At 43.8% G+C, this 15,050-nt stretch overlaps 1 protein-coding gene across 5 annotated transcripts in view; it reads right to left on the bottom strand.

Annotated features, from left to right (window-relative positions):
• Positions 1 to 1,932: 1,932 nt before the first annotated feature.
• ARHGAP27 (Rho GTPase activating protein 27) overlaps positions 1,933 to 15,050 on the bottom strand; it is a 115,858-nt gene continuing 102,740 nt past the window's right edge. For all 5 annotated transcript variants that reach the window (XM_040435005.1, XM_040435006.1, XM_040435008.1 and 2 more), the window contains 4 exons: positions 14,465 to 14,542; positions 13,556 to 13,690; positions 13,232 to 13,337; positions 1,933 to 2,601 (listed from right to left, as the gene is read on the bottom strand). In XM_040435005.1, the coding sequence (XP_040290939.1) occupies positions 2,430 to 2,601; positions 13,232 to 13,337; positions 13,556 to 13,690; positions 14,465 to 14,542 (491 nt within the window). In that variant the 3' untranslated portion in view covers positions 1,933 to 2,429. The remainder of the gene's footprint in view (positions 2,602 to 13,231; positions 13,338 to 13,555; positions 13,691 to 14,464; positions 14,543 to 15,050) is intronic.

The following is a 15,050-nucleotide window of genomic DNA, read 5'->3' as shown; positions in this document are numbered from 1 at the left end:
TTATGGCCTTTTGCACACAAACGTTTTTTTTCCCCGTTTCCGTTCCGTTTTTGCGGATTCCATTTGTGGTCCGTATGCGGAACCATTCAGTTCCGCTGAAAGATAGAACTATTATTGCCCGCAAATAACGATCCGTGGCTCCATTTAAGTCAGTGGTTCCGTAAAAAAACGGAATGCATCCGTATGTCTTCCATATCCGTTCCGTTTTTGCGGAACCATCTATTGAAAATTTTATGCCCAGCCCAATTTTTTTATGTACTTACTGTTTAAACATTATTGTATGCTTCCATTTCCGTTTGTATTCCGTAAAAAACGGATCACAAATGGAAACCAAAAGGAAAAACGGAACGGCAAAAAGGAACGGAAGCGGAACGGAAACACGACTGAAACAAAAAAACTGATTAGTTTAAAACGGACCGCAAAACTCTAGGGTCGTGTGCAAGAGGCCTATTTTTGACTTTTGCAGTAAATGCTCCCCCAGTGTTTTTGATTTTTTGCAATCCTTTCCTCCCTCTCAGTCAGCGCTTTATCTGCTTCATCTCTGCACTGAGCTCCACACTCCTATAAGCTTGTCTTTATATCTTTTACGTTCTAATAAAATCTCTTCAGTTTATTCAATTTCTGTGTAATGTGGAAGCCACTCTGTTATAACTGTGACCAGTCCTCAGGAGACTTGGCTCCTCTTCCATGTTTTCTCTAGCTTGTTTTGCTGCTGCCCAGATCTTCATCCTCCTTGGTGCAGAAACTCCGCTGACAGGTTGAGATTTATCAAAACTGGTGCAAAGGAAAACTGACTTAGTTGTCCCTAGCAACCAATCAGATTGACCCTTTCATTTTCCAAAGGAGCGCTGAAAAATAAGAGGTGGAATCTGACGGGTTGCTATGGGCAACTAGGTCAATTTCCCTTTGCACCCATTTTGATCAAGCTCCTCCACCGTCTCCAACCTGGCTCACCTGACTCCCTACACCAGGTCCTGCACTTGGCTTACTGGACTGTAGTCCACACAGGCTGCTGGATTCTCTTTTTTTCTCACATTGGATTCTAAAAGCTTGATTGGCTCACTGTATCACTACAAGAATGCTGGTCGGGTCCCTCAGATCCCTGGGCCCCATCTGGCACTGTCTCTGGTGATCTATGCATTGCTGCAGGCATATTCTCTCACCACCAGGAGCCTGGCTCTCCTCCATGCTTCTGGCTGTGATTACACACTTAGGGCTCACGCACATGAACGTTTGCCACTCGTGCCATGTCTTGGGACTGCAAATTATGGTCCCCAATTCACGGGCACCGGTTATGTGGCCTGTGCTGACAGATGCAGACCCATACAACTTGAATGTTGTCTTCTGGGGAATCCTGGTATGGACTCTCTGGTCTGCAAGGAGTGTTTGTTCTGGCAGCCAGATCTGCTGTACACCCTGGCAGCTGGGGCTTGACTTCAGCTTCATCTGCAGGACGTTACTGCTACTCTACCTGTGCGTTAGCTGACATGTAATCTCACGCATAGATGTACAGAACTGATGGTCATGTTATGGGGTCTAAACAACAGGCAACCAAATACTAGAGGGAGATGTGATCACGACAATGACTATAAAAAGGAGCCCAGCTACATGTGACAGCACAAGAGCACTGTGCTGATTAGAACAGCAGTGGTAGAACAGTGCCATCTGCTGTGGGACTGTGGGAACTGCAGTCATAGTGGAGTGCTCTCTCTAGTGGAAACTGTAAGAACTGCAAGGATATACAGTGATTCCTAGGAAAATTGCTGTGAATTCCAGAAGTGTAGTGATAAATAAAGCAGACAATGGGAAAGAAACAGACACCTAACATAAATGGGGTAAAACAAGTGAATACTTTTGGATATGACAGACCCAGCGCTCAGCGCCTCTTAAAAATACAAAGACAGAGCCATAAAATGACACCATGCATGTATGACGTGGCTGCACAGGTTTATTCACTGGAGCCTCCTGCTTTCTTGTCATGTACTGGAGTCCTGCACTTTTTACTGTGCACACCCAGACGAGGAGATGTAGGATCACTTGAACCAGGTGAGAGAGGGGAAACACTAGGCTGTCTGAAGGTGGAGAACCTTGTACAAAAACAGAAGAACTTAAGGTTCTTGCCAGTAGCATCCAATCAGTTATTTCCAGAGAGCCCACAGCATTATACTATCAGATACATTTTATACAGTCTCTTCATTATTCTATACAGATACACAGACTATAAGCCACACGTCTCCCTCATCCACTCACACTGCAAATAGTGGGGTAAAGTTCTCAATATGTGGTTGGACAGGCGACCCTCTTCCATAAAGATGATTTTCCATCCCAGGATATGTACACATGGTATAGTCTATACATTAAATAGGGAGACGTACTCAGGCGACCTGCGCCTTCATGTCACTATCATGGATCTTCTTGCCAGTGGCTGATCAGCTGAAGATGAACTTGTAATTGATGAGGATCTGCTCCACAATTTGGTTTTGGTAGACCATGTTCATGGCAATGTTCAAACCCTCCTGCTCAGACCTCAACAGGGTTGGTCCAAAAACAATGGCGACACTCTGGACCGACATCCGGTTTGAGTCTTTATGTTGAATGACACTGAAATCACAAAATAAAGACATCAATGAAAGCAATCAATCGAGCATGAGAAGGTTTCATCTCCCAGCTGCTGGGTCGGGGTAATAACCCCAGTGGGGTATAATTAGAGGGGTGCCCTGATTCAGACAATTTTCTTTTTTCTTACAAGGGTCCATACTGCTGACCTCACTTTTAAATCCTAACAACTCCACCACAGCCAATAAGTCCTCATATTCATGAGTTCACGGTTCCCCGCCCACCAGTCTCTGATTGACAGTATTTTTTCCAAATGAATCAGCAGCAGGAGGGCGGAGAAAGCCAGGAGCTCATGAATATAGGGACTCATTGACATGTGCTGGAACAGGATTTTAGCAAAATGGCTGGGTCAATTAAAGAAAGTGGCCCAGCATTTTGCTAAGGGGATCTGTCACTGGTTGCCCTTAGTTAGGACACCATAAAACTGGTGACATATTCCTTTTAAAGCTAAAATGATCTCGATAACTTACATTTATTATTCAGATCCCACTAGTTTCTGGTTTAAATAAAAAAAAATTATGCAACATTTTTTCTCTACTGCCTAAATTGATGAGATACCGTATATAGTTTTACCATATTTATTAAAATGGAGATAATAAAAAAAAGGTGCAAATTAGAGACACCAATATACATTTGCTCGTAGCGGGGATGTAAAAAGAACTCAGATATTTCCAAATGCACCAGATGTGCATCTAAATTAGGTGCAATTCTTGCCACCTACCTCTTCAAAGCAACATATTATTTTAGGGGGGCGGGGGTGTCACTGGCTCTCCTTAAAGGTAATGTCCACCTTTAGGGATCTTTCCAGCCAGACCCCCCCCCCCACGTCACTGGACCTGTGGAGGGAAAAATAAGTACCTACTACGCGCTGCAGGGTTCTGGCTCCTTCAATCCCCTGCTATCGTGCTCTGGTCCCAGGCGTGGCATTCAGCCGGTTCTGTCTGCTTCTCTTCCCGATCCGGTGCTCTGTACTGCTGTCAGGCGTTGAGTGCAGTACAGAGCGCCTTGCCAACATGAAGACTGCGGCGGGTATGAGAGCCAATGTCCCTTGTCCCTGACGATCACCCTCATAAGCTTTAGGCTATGGCGCAGTCTAGAATGGCACGGTGACTTCTTTACTGCGCCAGAATGCAGGCAACACAAGGTGGAGGAGAGAACAGGTCTGTGGCGGGAGTCAGGTGAGTATTTTTTTTATTTGTCACACAGGCAGTGTGGGAGCACTATTACTATTACAGGCAGTATGGGAGCATTAGACCTATTACAGGCAGTATGGGAGCATTATAGCTATTACAGGCATTATGGGGCATTAAAACTATTAGGGCTCATTCACACGAACGTGTGATGCCCGTTGCCGTATTGCGGACCCGCAATACACGGGCACCGTTCCGTGGCAATTCCACGTCATGGATGCAGACCCATTCATTTCGATGGATCCGCAAATCCGGAATGGTGCGGAACGGAACAGAACACTATAGGAGCACTACTGAGTGCTTTCTAGGGTTCCGTTCCGTGCTTCCGCACCGCAAAAAGATAGAACTTGCTCTATCTTTTTGCGGAACGGAAGGATCGAGGACCCATTCAAGTGAATGGGTCTGCGATCCCCATGCTTCTGCCCCACGGATGGATCCCGTGCATGGCGGACTGCAATTTGCGGTCCACAGCATGGGCATGGGCTAAACACGTTCGTGTGAACGAGCCCTTACAGGTAGTATGGAGGGTTTATAAGTACTGGGGGCACTATGGGGCACATTATAAGTATTTTGGGCACTCTGAGGGCATTCTAACTATTACTGCACTGTGGGGATAATATAACCACTGAGATCACTATTGGGGTCATTAAAAATTCTACTTTGGGGGCATTATTATTGGGAACAGTATGGAGGGCGCTACTACTAATGGGGACACTCTAGGGGAGCATTGTCACTATTAGGGACACTGTAAATAATGAGGGCACTCTGGCAGAGAATTATAACTATTGGTGGGGCTTTTGGGTTTGCTATCACTAAAGGGGGACTATCTGTATAGCATTATTTCTGCAGTATAGTATTCAGGGGCGTAGGGGAGCACATCAGGCAGAATACTGGGGGTAGCAGCAGGATAGGGGCATCAGGAGTGAGAGAATGATGGAAAAGTGAAGAACCTAAGATGTCTGTGTGGCAAACTTTACAGAACCAAGACATGCCTTAGAGAAGTCATCATGGCAGTCTAGTCCGAATGGAGAAGATGAGGAAAGAGAACGTCTACATAATAGGAGATGTCACTAGATATAAGAGGTATGTGTTGCTGTATTATCCTGTATGTTTGATAGCACTGAAAATAATGTCTATGTCTTTAGAGCTAGGGCTTGTGGGTGGGGTTGGTTCGATCAAGAATTTGTCAGTGCCTTGATGTCCTGCATCCTGCCTCTGTCTAAAAGCTGCGGCAGAGGTGGAGCAGGATGTGTTGAACACAGACATGTCCAACAGTCAGGCTTTTGTATTAGATGTTAGCTAGCTATTGAGCCAATCAGCGGCTGGCCTCTAATGTACCATCCGCTCCTCTGCTGCCCCATTCCCCTGTGTTCACTATCTAAATATCTCACCAGCTACTAGGTACAAAATGTGTATTACATGTATATAGTGTAGGTGTATCTACTCTGTGTAGCCCATGTGTAATTTATATACTGTATGTTGTATAGTACTTAAAGTATGTGTTTGTATATGATGTGTGCAGTGTATATATGGTATATGAGTATTTGTATGTACAGTATGTAGCATATATATGTTGCATTTGTGTGTAGCATATATACAGTGTATCTACAGTATGTGTGAAGAATATATATATATGGTATGTGTATGTATATATAAGTGTAACAATTGTGTTCGAATTGTATATGTGGTGTATTTATGTATGTGTGTTTAGTGTATATATGGTCTGTTTATGGATGCATAGCTTCCAACCGTCCTGAATCCGACACAGCTTCTGAGTGGGGGCAAAAAGGGGACTAGGTGGATTGGGATATGTATAGATAGACCTTGGCTGGAGCAAAAACATTTTTACTATGCCCCCTGTCGATGATGTCCCTCCTTTTGGTTTTTAAAAGTTGGGCATTATGTGTGTGTAGTAATTATGTGTGTATTGGTAAATATGTGTTGTGACGCCACATGTCTGCTGTTGAGTAGGGAACCTGTTGTTAAAAATTCTGGTTTGATGGAGGTCATGTGTGTCGCTGCAGCCTATGACTGGCCACAGCAGAGACACGTCCTCCGGTTTGGTTGCAGCTGCACATGTGAACTCCATCAAACCAGATGTTGACAAACGGGACTTGAGTGGCAGTAGCAGGGGACTGAAAAAGCGGAACGCTGCAGTGGGGAGTAGGTAATTATGCTTCCTTCTGCAGGTCCGATGTCTTGGGGTGGTCTGGAGAAAAGGCCCCTGAAGGTAGATTACGGCTTTAAGGAGACCAGCTGTGTATGGAGATTTAGTGGCTATGCTCCACAGGAAAATGACATGCAAAGAGGTACAGTATCTCCCAGAAAAAGAAAACCGTCTCACTAGTCCCACCTTTTGCAAGTGCCTTCTTATAAGTCTTGGAACATTTCCCTTGTTATGTTTCAAGGCTTGTTAAAAAGTTGGACTTTGATAGGGAGTCATTTCCAAAAGGTGGCACTAGCAAGATGGTTACTTTTTTCTGCGAGTTAGCTCTTTGAACTACATATTAAGGGCCCATTCACACGTCCGCAGTGTTTTGCGGATCCGCAAAACACTGGGCCGGCACCTCAATAGAAATGCCTATTCTTGTCCGCAGCTGCGGACAAGAATAGGACATGTTCTATTTTTTTGCGAAGCCACGGACCGTAAGTTCGGGGCGCCTGACAGGAAATGCGGATGCGGACAGCAGACTGTGTGCTGTTCGCATCTTTTCCGTCCCCATTGAAGATCAATGGGTCTGCACCCGTTCCGCATAATTGCAGAACGGATCCGGACCCAAAGTGCGGACATGTGAATGGACCCTAAAAATATGTCCTGATGCTGGAATCCCCAGGATCAACTGTAATCTGTGGGGTCCGCAAGCAGAAAGTATTTAATTTCCCTGCAGGGCCTCCACAAGAGAGATAAAACATTACATGACGAATATTAAAATCAATGGATCATCCTTGTAATGCACAGACCTGTCCAGTCCTCCAGACAGAGAGATGCTCGTTGTTAGGGCTGCAGCTATCGACTATTTTTGTAATTGAGTATTCTATCGATTAATCCAACGATTAATCGAGTACTCTAATAAAAAACTAATTAAAATAACGTTTTTCTTTATAAAAACTCATCAGCTCCCCCATAGTGCCACCAGCTGCCCCCTCAGTGCCACCAGCTGCCCCCTCAGTGCCACCAGCTGCCCCCTCAGTGCCATCAGGCTCCCCACCCAGTGCCATCAGCTTCCCCCCTAGTGCCACCAGCTTGCCCCCCAGTGCCACCAGCTTGCCCAAAGTTGAACTGCAGCCACCTAATGCCACCTGTTATTAGACAATACCTTCCAGAAAACCAATGTGGACATGAACTGAACGGTTTATCTACTTTATGGTGCAGTAAAATCAGAGTGTTACTACAGGTAATAATAATAGATATAACAGAGCCCAAATAACAGCAGGGCTGTATATTCCTTCTGTAGTAGCCTCACTGTATCAGATGGTCTACGCTGCCGGGCCACCCAGACCTGCACAGGGTGTAACGCCCGCTACACCATGGCATGCATATACGTATGGGGAAATCAGTACAGTACCTGCTGCACCGACCTCCAAATGATCACTATGAAACTCTCTTAAACTGAAATACACAAACGTGATCTCCAGAGAGACGCTCCCGTCCCCATAGCAACCACAAGCCATTGCAGCCGCTAGAGTGTGAGCGGCGTACCACGTGCCTGCATACAAAGTACAAACCGGATTCCAAAAAAGTTGGGACACTATACAATGAATAAAAACTGAATGCAATGATGTGGAGGTGCCAACTTCTAATATTTTATTCAGAATAGAACATAAATCACGGAACAAAAGTTTAAACTGAGAAAATGTACCATTTTAAGGAAAAAATATGTTGAATCAGAATTTTATGGTGTCAACAAATCCCAAAAAAGTTGGGACAAGGCCATTTTCACCACTGTGTGGCATCTCCCCTTCTTCTTACTACACTCAACAGACGTCTGGGGACCGAGGAGACCAGTTTCTCAAGTTTAGAAATAGGAATGCTCTCCCATTCTTGTCTAATACAGGCCTCTAACTGTTCAATCGTCTTGGGCCTTCTTTGTTGCACCTTCCTCTTTATGATGCGCCAAATGTTCTCTATAGGTGAAAGATCTGGACTGCAGACTGGTACCCGGATCCTTCTCCTACGCAGCCATGATGTTGTGATTGATGCAGAATGTGGTCTGGCATTATCTTGTTGAAAAATGCAGGGTCTTCCCTGAAAGAGATGACGTCTGGATGGGAGCATATGTTGTTCTAGAACCTGAATATATTTTTCTGCATTGATGGTGCCTTTCCAGACATGCAAGCTGCCCATGCCACACGCACTCATGCAACCCCATACCATCAGAGATGCAGGCTTCTGAACTGAGCGTTGATAACAACTTGGGTTGTCCTTGTCCTCTTTGGTCCGGATGACATGGCGTCCCAGATTTCCAAAAAGAACTTCGAATCGTGACTCGTCTGACCACAGAACAGTCTTCCATTTTGCCACACTCCATTTTAAATGATCCCTGGCCCAGTGAAAACGCCTGAGCTTGTGGATCTTGCTTAGAAATGGCTTCTTCTTTGCACTGTAGAGTTTCAGCTGGCAAAGGTGAATGGCACGGTGGATTGTGTTCACTGACAATGGTTTCTGGAAGTATTCCTGAGCCCATTCTGTGATTTCCTTTACAGTAGCATTCCTGTTTGTGGTGCAGTGTCGTTTAAGGGCCCGGAGATCACGGGCATCCAGTATGGTTTTACGGCCTTGACCCTTACGCACAGAGATTGTTCCAGATTCTCTGAATCTTCGGAAGATGTTATGCACAGTTGATGATGATAGATGCAAAGTCTTTGCAATTTTTCGCTGGGTAACACCTTTCTGATATTGCTCCACTATCTTTCTGCGCAACATTGTGGGAATTGGTGATCCTCTACCCATCTTGGCTTCTGAGAGACACTGCCACTCTGAGAAGCTCTTTTTATACCCAATCATGTTGCCAATTGACTTAATTAGTGTTAATTGGTCTTCCAGCTCTTCGTTATGCTCAAATTTACTTTTTCCAGCCTCTTATTGCTACTTGTCCCAACTTTTTGGGATTTGTTGACACCGTGAAAATTGGAATCAACGTATTTTTCCTTTAAAATGATACATTTACTCGGATTAAATGTTTGATCTGTCATCTACGTTCTATTACAAATAAAATATTGACATTTGCCATCTCCACATCATTGCATTCAGTTTTTATTCACAATTTGTTTAGTGTCCCAACTTTTTTGGAATCCGGTTTGTAGACGGTGGGCATTTTCTTGAAGAACAGACAGAAAAGTACAGACTGGTTCAAGCAGTGGGAGAGATGAGAGGCCGCAGCTGTGCCAGGCGGAGGTAGCAATGCCCTAGACACGGTGCACTGGGCTCGTGTATTAGTAGTGTCTGGGTAGCATTGAGGTTTCTCCTATTCCAGTAAATGGCTATATCTGCCTTCTAGATATATTCCAAAATAAACCCATACACTCCGCCTCTGGGGGCCAATCCGCCCCCAGTGGGGACACACTGAAAGGCAGCAGCTGGACGCGCACACAAAGTTTCCCTCAGTGGAGTGCAGTGCGGTACGGGCCGGCGGGTGACCAGGGAGCGGTGAGTAATAGCAAGCGCTTCACTCCCACTCCGTGGTCACATGATACAAATGAATCCTCAATCCCAAAAATTTGCATCAAGGATTTTTTTGTGTCGAATTACTCGATTCACTCGTTTCAGCCCTACTCTTTGAATCCCTTTCAACTCCAGCTTATTCAGAGGTTAGAACTTGCAGTACTCAAAACTACTAAAACTACCCTATATTGCTAGGGCACCGCTGTAGGGCTGCTCCACATTCATCTGTATCGGCGTCTTTAGGACTGAGTCAAGGCATGGGAGGCGATTGCTCCTAGCTCCACTGTTCACTCTCATAGGTCACAGATCACTAGGCCTGAAGCCTATGAGAGGATGGTGCAGGTGGCATAATGACATGGTTGCGACCACCTACGCCAGGAGACAGGCCGGAAGAGTCCTATGTCTTGCACCGCAACATAGATAGCGGCATGGAAGTGAAGTGAGGTAATTAAAAAATTTTGGACACTCTGGGGGAGCATAATACTGAAGGCAATATAGGGGGTATTATTACTACATAGAAGCACTATGGGGACTTTATTACTATGGGGGGACTATGGGGAACATTATTACTATTATGGGAACTATGGGGCATTATTACTACTGGAGACAGTACGAGGCCAATATTATTACTGGGCACGCCATGGAGGGCACTACTAATTAGCATTAGCATATTAAGGGAGCATTATTACTATTGGGGGCATTATAGGGTATATTACTACTATGAGGGCATTCTGGAAGTGAATTATTACAATTTGTGAGACTTGGGGGGCCATGGGACAATAACTGCTTGGAACAACTATTATTGTGTTACTATTACTGTTAGGAGTGCTACTTGCTGGCCACAATTATTTTTGAGGGCACTGTGTGGCAAAAAATACTTGGAGCACTATCTGTGTGGTGTAAGTACTTTTAAGGAACTGTTTGTGCAGTAAAGTATTCAAGGGCTTTGGGGAGCACAGTGGGAACAATATTGGGGGTGGCAGCAGGAGGACACCGTTGGTGCACCAGGATGGGAAGTTTGTGTTGAGAAGGTGGGGAGAATTATGAAAATTAAGGAACCTATGATTAGATGTGCCTGAAAAAAAATCATCAATGCGGTCTGGGTGGAATGGAGAAGATGAGGAAAGATCCACAAATAGAGAAGACATCACTGGATGTAATGAGAATTCTCCTGTATGTTTGTTAGCACTAAATGTAACTTAAAAAGTAACAGCCATCCATCATGGGTCCAAATGTAGTCTCTGTCTTTTTTTGACAGGAAAATTAGCACTGCATTTTGTACTATTTTTTCCATGAAATCTGAGGGAATTGCTGACAGAGAGGCTTGAAACAGAGCCTCTGACAGTAGTGTCAGAATAGCCTTATTTTGTTAACATTTATCACTGATCTCTTCCTTAGAGATACTTGGCTGGAACTTATTGTCTTTTATGGGATAACTGGCATGAAAAGGGTTTAGAAACTTGGAAAGCCCCTCTAAAGTGGTTGGCCCACAAACAACATTTATCCTCTTTCTACATAAAAGATATGATCACTGGAACCCCCACTAATCACAAGAACGTCCCCCATTTGAATGGAGTAGCGGTCAAGCATGTGCAGTATTTCTCCATTTACTATCTATTGGACTGACAGAGATAGCTGAGTGCTGTCTCCCAGTGACCATGCATTTAGCATCTATCCTAGGGTCTCCATTGATCAACTTTGTTTAGATCTGGGGAATTTGGAGGCCAACTCCTCACTGTGAACTCCTTGTCATGTTCCTCCAACTGTTCCTAAACAATTTTTGTAGTTGTAGCTGGATGTATTATGCTGTTGAAAGCGGCTTACTTCGTCTGCTACAATGTTTATTAAGGAGGTACAATCAAAGTAATATGCACATGGATGCCAGGACTGAAGGATTCAAAGCAGAAAATTGCCCAATGCCGCACACTGACTGCCAACTAGCATTCTTGTCATAGTGCATCCTAGTGCAATCTCTTCTCCAGATAAGTGATCCACCAGGCCATCCACATGATGTAAAGAAAAACATAATCAATCAGACCAGGCCACCTTCTTCCATTCCACCATGCTCTTGTGTCCACTGAAGGCACTTTCGGCAGAGGTCAGCATGGGCACTCTGACTAGTCTGTGGCTAGAGAGAATGAAAAAGGGGGGGCTTTATCTCACAGGGAGGCGCCACTCTTTTCTTAATCGATTGTAAAAATAAAATTACCGATTGATTATATTAAAATATCTTTAAAATATTTTAAAAATATTTTACCAGAGTCACTGTGTCTGACGGGCTGGAAATTGATTGTTCAGTGGATTTAAAATCATATAAAACCACATTAAGATAATAAATCAGTATATTTCAAACAGGAGTCATATAAAACCACATCAGTGTAGTGAAACTCAGTTCGTACTTACTTCACCCAGGAGGGGAGATGGGGGATAAACTCAATACACCCCCAAATCCTTCCTCCTGCGCCTGGTTCGCTTCTAGAGTGTCAGGAAATAACGGCAGTCCTGTGGCTGGAGCTTCTTGTCAATTCCTTTATTTGGAAAAAATCATGGTGGGGTGAGGAGGAGGCCCAACGCGTTTCGGGGATATATAGATCCCCTTCATCAGGAGCATATACAATAGGCGACAAACTAGATTATTTAAACTGAATATGGCGCCAGAAGACAGATTGTGAGGCGTCACGCTCCCCGCCTATTGTATATGCTCCTGATGAAGGGGATCTATATATCCCCGAAACGCGTTGGGCCTCCTCCTCACCCCACCCTGATTTTTTCCAAATAAAGGAATTGACAAGAAGCTCCAGCCACAGGACTGCCGTTATTTCCTGACATTCTAGAAGCGAACCAGGCGCAGGAGGAAGGGTTTGGGGGTGTATTGAGTTTATCCCCCATCTCCCCTCCTGGGTGAAGTAAGTACGAACCGAGTTTCACTACACTGATGTGGTTTTATATGACTCCTGTTTGAAATATACTGATTTATTATCTTAAATGTGGTTTTATATGATTTTAAATCCACTGAACAATCAATTTCCAGCCCGTCAGACACAGTGACTCTGGTAAAATATTTTTAAAATATTTTAAAGATATTTTAATATAATCAATCAGTAATTTTATTTTTACAATCGATTAAGAAAAGAGTGGTGCCTCCCTGTGAGATAACCCCCCCCCCCTTTTCATTCTGTCTTTCTTATTCTAGCCTAGGTATATTTTCCTAGCTAGGTTTATTCCACTGGCAGCCTTCTTATTTTCCTTACTTCTACCAACTAATTTAAATTAAAAACATTGTAACTATATTTTTATATAGAAAGAAACTATCTTTCTTCCGTGTCAGATCCACACCTTTGGCGCCCTGCGGGTTAGGTATCCTGACCTTCATTTTGAGAGCCAGGCGACTAACCCCCTCTTTTTTCTCTCTTGTCTCCAGTCTGTGGCTAAACAGTCTTATATGTAGCAAGCTGTGATGCACTGTATGTATGCAACTTCTTTCTATCATGGCTAGCAGTAACTTTTTATTTGGAAGTTTCTGCTCTCCTGTGGGAGCAGACTACACAGGACTATTTAACTGCTGCCTAATATATGCTACCCCTTGACAGTCTCCATTTTCATGAGACAATCAATGTTATTACATGTCTAATTTCCATACATGGAAGATGAAATAGTAAAATGCAGATGCCTCAAATAAAGTGACTATTCAGGGTAAATATATTTTTATTCCCATATACACACACTATAGTTATACAGTTATACACATTTTTCATCTACTGACCTGCACAGGTGCCTGAACAACAGTCTCATTGTCTCCAGGTTGGGCTTTGGAAGTGATAGAACCAATTCCTTCAGGCGTTGGATTTTCTGGCTTTGGTCACTAAATTCTTGTACAGAAAAAGAAGATTGATAAGAAGACAATAAGAAGAAGAAGGGTCCCTCATCATAGTGTCAGGGGTCCAAGAGAAGAGGCACTATAGGTCAATATACCCTTCTGACCTGGCCAACAGACACCCGAGACTCGGCCAACAGAGACCCCCACTCTTGTCCCAACCTTTAGCATTCCCCTCCAGATGTCAGTTGCCAGTGTGGGATAAGAACTTACTTATTGCTTCAATAAACTGGTCAAAATGACTATAAGGAAACAAAGGTTCTGGCAGCTCCCGGAAAAACAGCTTCAGTGCTCCGGTGATCACGTGAACGTCCTCCCACCGACCATCATCTAAGCTAAAGTTTTCATCTGGAAAAACAATATTAACATGAGCAAAGCAGTCTGCCAGGTACAATATACGGTGTATGGGGTTCATGAAACTGCAGATACAGGATACATTTTTGGGATTTATGGGGACAGAAAGTCATGTACAGGATATAGTGGGGTCTCTTTTGACAAAGGGTTATGTAGACGATATATTGTTGAGGTCTCTGGTGACAGAGGGTCAAGTGCCGGCTACACTGTTGGGGTCTATGATGACAGAGGATCATATACAGTATTTATTACTCGGATATCTTTTGACAAAGGGGCATGTACTTTACAGGATACATTGTTGGGGTCTTTGGTGATAGAGGATCATGTACAAGATATATTGTTGGGATCTCTGTTGACAGAGAGCCTCTGTTGACTGATGGTCGTATAGAGAATACATTGCTGGTACCTCTGCTGGCGGATGTACAGGATACTTTCTTGGGGTCTTTGGTGCAGTGGTTTGTCTACAGAATACATTTTTGGTTTCTTTGCTAGCAGAGGGATATGTACAGGATTCATTATTGAGGTCTCTGGTAGCAGAGGGGTATGTGCAGGATTCATTGTTGGGGTCTCCAGAAGTTGTGTAAAAGATACACTGTTGGGGTCTCTGGTTACAGAAGGCTGCATACATTACACATTATTGGGGTCTCTAATGGCAGAAAGCTGTGTACAGGACATATATTTGGGTCTTTGCTGACAGTGCGTGTTGTAGAGTATACATTGTCGGAGTCTCTGGTGTTAGAAGGTTATACATACACAATACACACTTACCATGATCCACTTTATAGCGTAACTTCTGAATGACTGCCAGGTTGCCGCTGATCCGGTACAAGCCATCAATGTCCAAACCTATTTCCCCAAATGATAAGACAGAGACAAGTAAGGCACAAATTGTTATCCCCTTAGATGACCATTGGTTACATGGCCATGTTTCTTAGATGGCCAGAATAAGCCTTTAACATTACAGACATTATGATATAGAGTAGGACCCCCCTTCACTCCACACTTTGAGTAATCCTCCCCATTTCATGTGCTGTCCTCCTTACCAAAACTGTAGTACATGAGAGATATATTTTCACAATATGGTAACCAAGGACAAGAAGACAACCTAATTTCTTCATTTTAAGAGCCTAGATATGACGTGTGAGTAGTCCAGACAGCCCATGTAATAAACCATGAATATCCAAATATGAGTGAATTAAGGGGTTATTAAGTGAATCAGACCAGCAGCCTATTCACAGCAAGAGGCCAGTATACCCTCACAGCACTAACTACAGACAAATGAGAATACACAAATAGATCAGTCAATAGCAGCTTGTTGATGTTTTTGTTTTCACATTACTCCCAATGTTAATTA

This window comes from Bufo bufo, chromosome 6, assembly GCF_905171765.1.
Source record: "Bufo bufo chromosome 6, aBufBuf1.1, whole genome shotgun sequence".
Classification (NCBI taxonomy): domain Eukaryota; kingdom Metazoa; phylum Chordata; class Amphibia; order Anura; family Bufonidae; genus Bufo; species Bufo bufo.
This window is presented reverse-complemented; position numbering and strand designations above follow the sequence as displayed.